We start from the raw sequence: 3,470 nt of genomic DNA, 5'->3' as shown, positions 1-3,470 counted from the left end.
TTCGCTTTCAGTCTAGCCTACTGAGAGCTAGCGAGTAGTCGACTTGCGATCTCAGTAAACTGGCATATTTAAGGGATTTTTCGCTAGTGGTCACTAGCTGTGGAATCTGGCTTCTAAAGGGGCAACTAAGTTCCCTCTTCCACAAAGTTTTAACAAACCTCAAATTAGGCAGTGCCACTCAGAACACTTTCAGTGCATTGCGTTTTTGAAATAGAAAGTGTAAGCAGTGGCGACAATGGATGTTGTGAATGGACATTGCGGATGTGTTGGACAACCTTTTGGAAAAATCTTTACAGTCAGTTTGATACGGGACAAACACATCCCCAGCTTGGTCAATCGTCATACTTTCTGATTGTCATGTTATCGGTGCTATCTCTTATGAATGGTGGCTGGCTACCCTTTAAATGTGGGGGGCTCAACATCTGTCCGCAAATGTTCAGCATCGGAACTTAGCAATAAGCATATTTAGAATGTTCGCAGCTCGGTTGGGTGCTATAATGCAAGTTCCGGGAGACGGGATAATAAAATAATTCAGAGATGAGTACTGATTCAGAGAATTACGTGCGGGAGCACAAATGTATTCGTGCGTACAATCGTAGTTTATTCAAACACAAAACGAACTACAAGTCGTTAAGTGTTCGGGAAGCAATTAAAAGTGGAAACAAGGGCATCATGTGATCAAGAGCGAGCAGCGCGAATATCTTCTCTATCTTAGTGGTCGCGTTTGTTTGTATGTATTGGTTGTAGAGTACGCCCATTACTCTTCGGAGATGCGCCGCTGCTCAAACCGACAGAAGCCTCATGGAGTTGGCCCTGGCAAGGCCTTGGGCTTGAGTTGCCTCTTCTTCTCCATACTTTTGGTCTGTAAATATCTTATCCGTATTTCAATATACCCTATTACGTTTGTATTCCGTTGCATCTTTGTTTCATTAATGAATGTGTAAGTGACTGGGTGCTCGAAGTGATTTTGCTGTTATGCATCACATATAGGAAACACCTTCGAAAATGTTCACGTTCTTTTGTTCTTGTAGATTTGTGTCAACAGACTTGTAATGTGCTTCTACACTTTGCCTCTGCTAACGTTTATACACACTACCTTGTCGAATCGCAGGACCTTTACAAAACGGATCAACTTGCCGGCAAACTTCTTCCTTGTTTGTCCTTTTTAACTGTGGACCCTGAGAAAAGCATTCGAGATGATGCATTTCAATCCATATACACGGTGTTGGACCATTTGAAAAAGGTATGCAGTCCGGTTTGGCATTCATTCCAATACGTCTTACTTGCTTCTCATGACTCTCTGGAAGCTCTTTTGCATGGTTTGCTTCGTTTAGGTTCGTGTAACTAGGCCTCCACTGTACATCTGAAATTTCGAACGGTGCCTATGTTTATTGGTATGCACCTGATAACGCAATGCTGAAATAGGCCGGTGTTATTTTTGCATCCACCCCGATCGTTGGACCGGTCCGGTTGAACCCCAAATACCATGAAACTCACAGGTGCATTCACGTAGTCAGATCCTCAAGCCTTCGGATCCTAAATTCTTATCCATCATTACTGTTCTGGCTCTGATGAAAACCGGTTCAGCTCCCATGAAAGATGTGTTCTACGTCCAACTGATCTGTTCAATTATCCACAGGCTCCGCTGCATCGGTATTGTGTACTATGTGAACACCCGAGTTGGTCGACTTGGAACGGGTGGGAGCTCCTAAATCGTTCGACATCACACTGACATTGGGGAGTGTTTGCTATAGCTCTTTGCGACCACGGTCTGTTCCTGTCCTTTTCTTACTCATGTTACTTGGCACCTCTCGTCTTCTAACCAGCCTTAGAGAGTGTATGTTCCAGATTACAGTTCGTATTAAAGCACTTGGATCGTCTTCCGCGAGAATCATCCCCCTGTCTGCTGTGTCGGAATAGGTGGTTGAAGTGAAAGCATTCGCCAGTTTTCAGGTCGAATTTGCCCCCAGCGGTCGAAACCAAGTCAGTGGATAAATTCACAGATTATAAGTCTTAAATTCCTCGCGTATTACATTCTGTAAGTGTCGTTTCGCGTGTTTACACGGAGCGGTCGCAAGGCAGTCGCTAGATGTTTATCCATTTGTTTAATTTACTGAGTACCTGACAACAGACTCGTGCTGGTAATAAATACAAACCCTCAGAAAGCTCAAAGTACAGCTGACGGATTCTGCGAAACAAGATCGTGTAGATAGATGATCGATGAAATCTGTGTCGACCTCTGTAAATTTTCGAAAGCCGTTTCAGTTATTAACAGCATCAGAAAGAAAACCGATTTCCGTATACCAAGCATTACTGGATAAAGAATGTCAACTTATAAGTAGCCTTTGGAAGTTTTTGGAACGCTGGGCGGGAACCTTCTGTTAATGGTTCTACCGACCCTAGGTCGGTAGAACCGTCGGTAGACCCTTACACCCAACCCTTTGTCACTGCATAATGGGATGTAAACATGTTCACGAAGTACTTCAGGTAATTAGAACCGCCAGGTCCAAACGAAACTTCACTCGTATTCATCAAATACAATACGGATAATACACCTCACGGTAGTGCTGGAAGCCATGTAGATTTCGGAGAAATAACCGCTATATGTCGCAACTATCGTCTGTGTTCACAAAAAGGGACAGCATTCGGACTGCTGTATCTATGACAGTAAAACATTATCGGCGTTATTTCTAAATTGCTTAGTCCTTCATCCTGCATTGACTACGTCCGTGGCAAGAGAGCCTTATCCACGAAGGACAAGTAGGTTTCCGTTCGGACGGCAGAACGTGGATCTCATTAACGTTGATACGATCCTTTGCATGTAGCAGCAGACCAGCTGTTTTGGTCATTCTCGATTCTGAAAGGATCTTGAGACGGTGCTTATTGGTGAAAGGAACTCTGAAAACATGTGTGGATTTTCTGTAATCTCTACACTCGGGACATGTGTGTGTATGAAATGCTTCTTTTATTTTACTTCTTGCAGTTTCCCACAGGGCTTTACTGTTTCCTTTTTGAGATCGATGATATCCTCAAGGATATTTGTGCGAATCGGACGGCATCGAACCACTGTCCGCTTCCCCATTTCGACACCTGGTGCACGTGGACGTCGTAGTATTGATTCGTGGCTGATTGACTGGTTGATTGATTGGTTTATGCCAATTTTTTTCTTCACAGAAATGCAAACTATTGATAGCTGGAAGTTGAAAACGCTTTCACTTACGCGGGTTAAAATATATTATATGTATGTCCAATTACTTGTCACTTCTCCTAGCACTGTTCACAAGCACAGGAGTTGGTTAGAAAATCCGGACAGGGATAACGAATGCCCGATCGGGTTCAGTCACGTGATCTCGACTACCCGTTTGGGGGCGTACAGGGGATCATTGTGCTTGACGAAATGTGATTTCTAATAACTACTTGTATGTTCTTCTGGCTCAGTATTCCTCTTCCTCGGGCTACAACAAGAATAG

General features: G+C 43.7%; 1 protein-coding gene across 1 annotated transcript; it reads left to right on the top strand.

Annotated features, from left to right (window-relative positions):
• Window positions 1-1,031: 1,031 nt before the first annotated feature.
• Window positions 1,032-3,110, top strand: T265_12175 (hypothetical protein; the record flags this gene model as incomplete). The annotated part of the gene is made up of 2 exons (XM_009179253.1): window positions 1,032-1,243; window positions 2,984-3,110. A coding segment is annotated over one exon (117 nt), but the record flags the coding sequence as incomplete, so codon positions are not given.
• Window positions 3,111-3,470: the final 360 nt, after the last annotated feature.

This window comes from Opisthorchis viverrini, assembly GCF_000715545.1.
Source record: "Opisthorchis viverrini unplaced genomic scaffold opera_v5_1408, whole genome shotgun sequence".
NCBI classification, from domain to species: domain Eukaryota; kingdom Metazoa; phylum Platyhelminthes; class Trematoda; order Opisthorchiida; family Opisthorchiidae; genus Opisthorchis; species Opisthorchis viverrini.
This window is presented reverse-complemented; position numbering and strand designations above follow the sequence as displayed.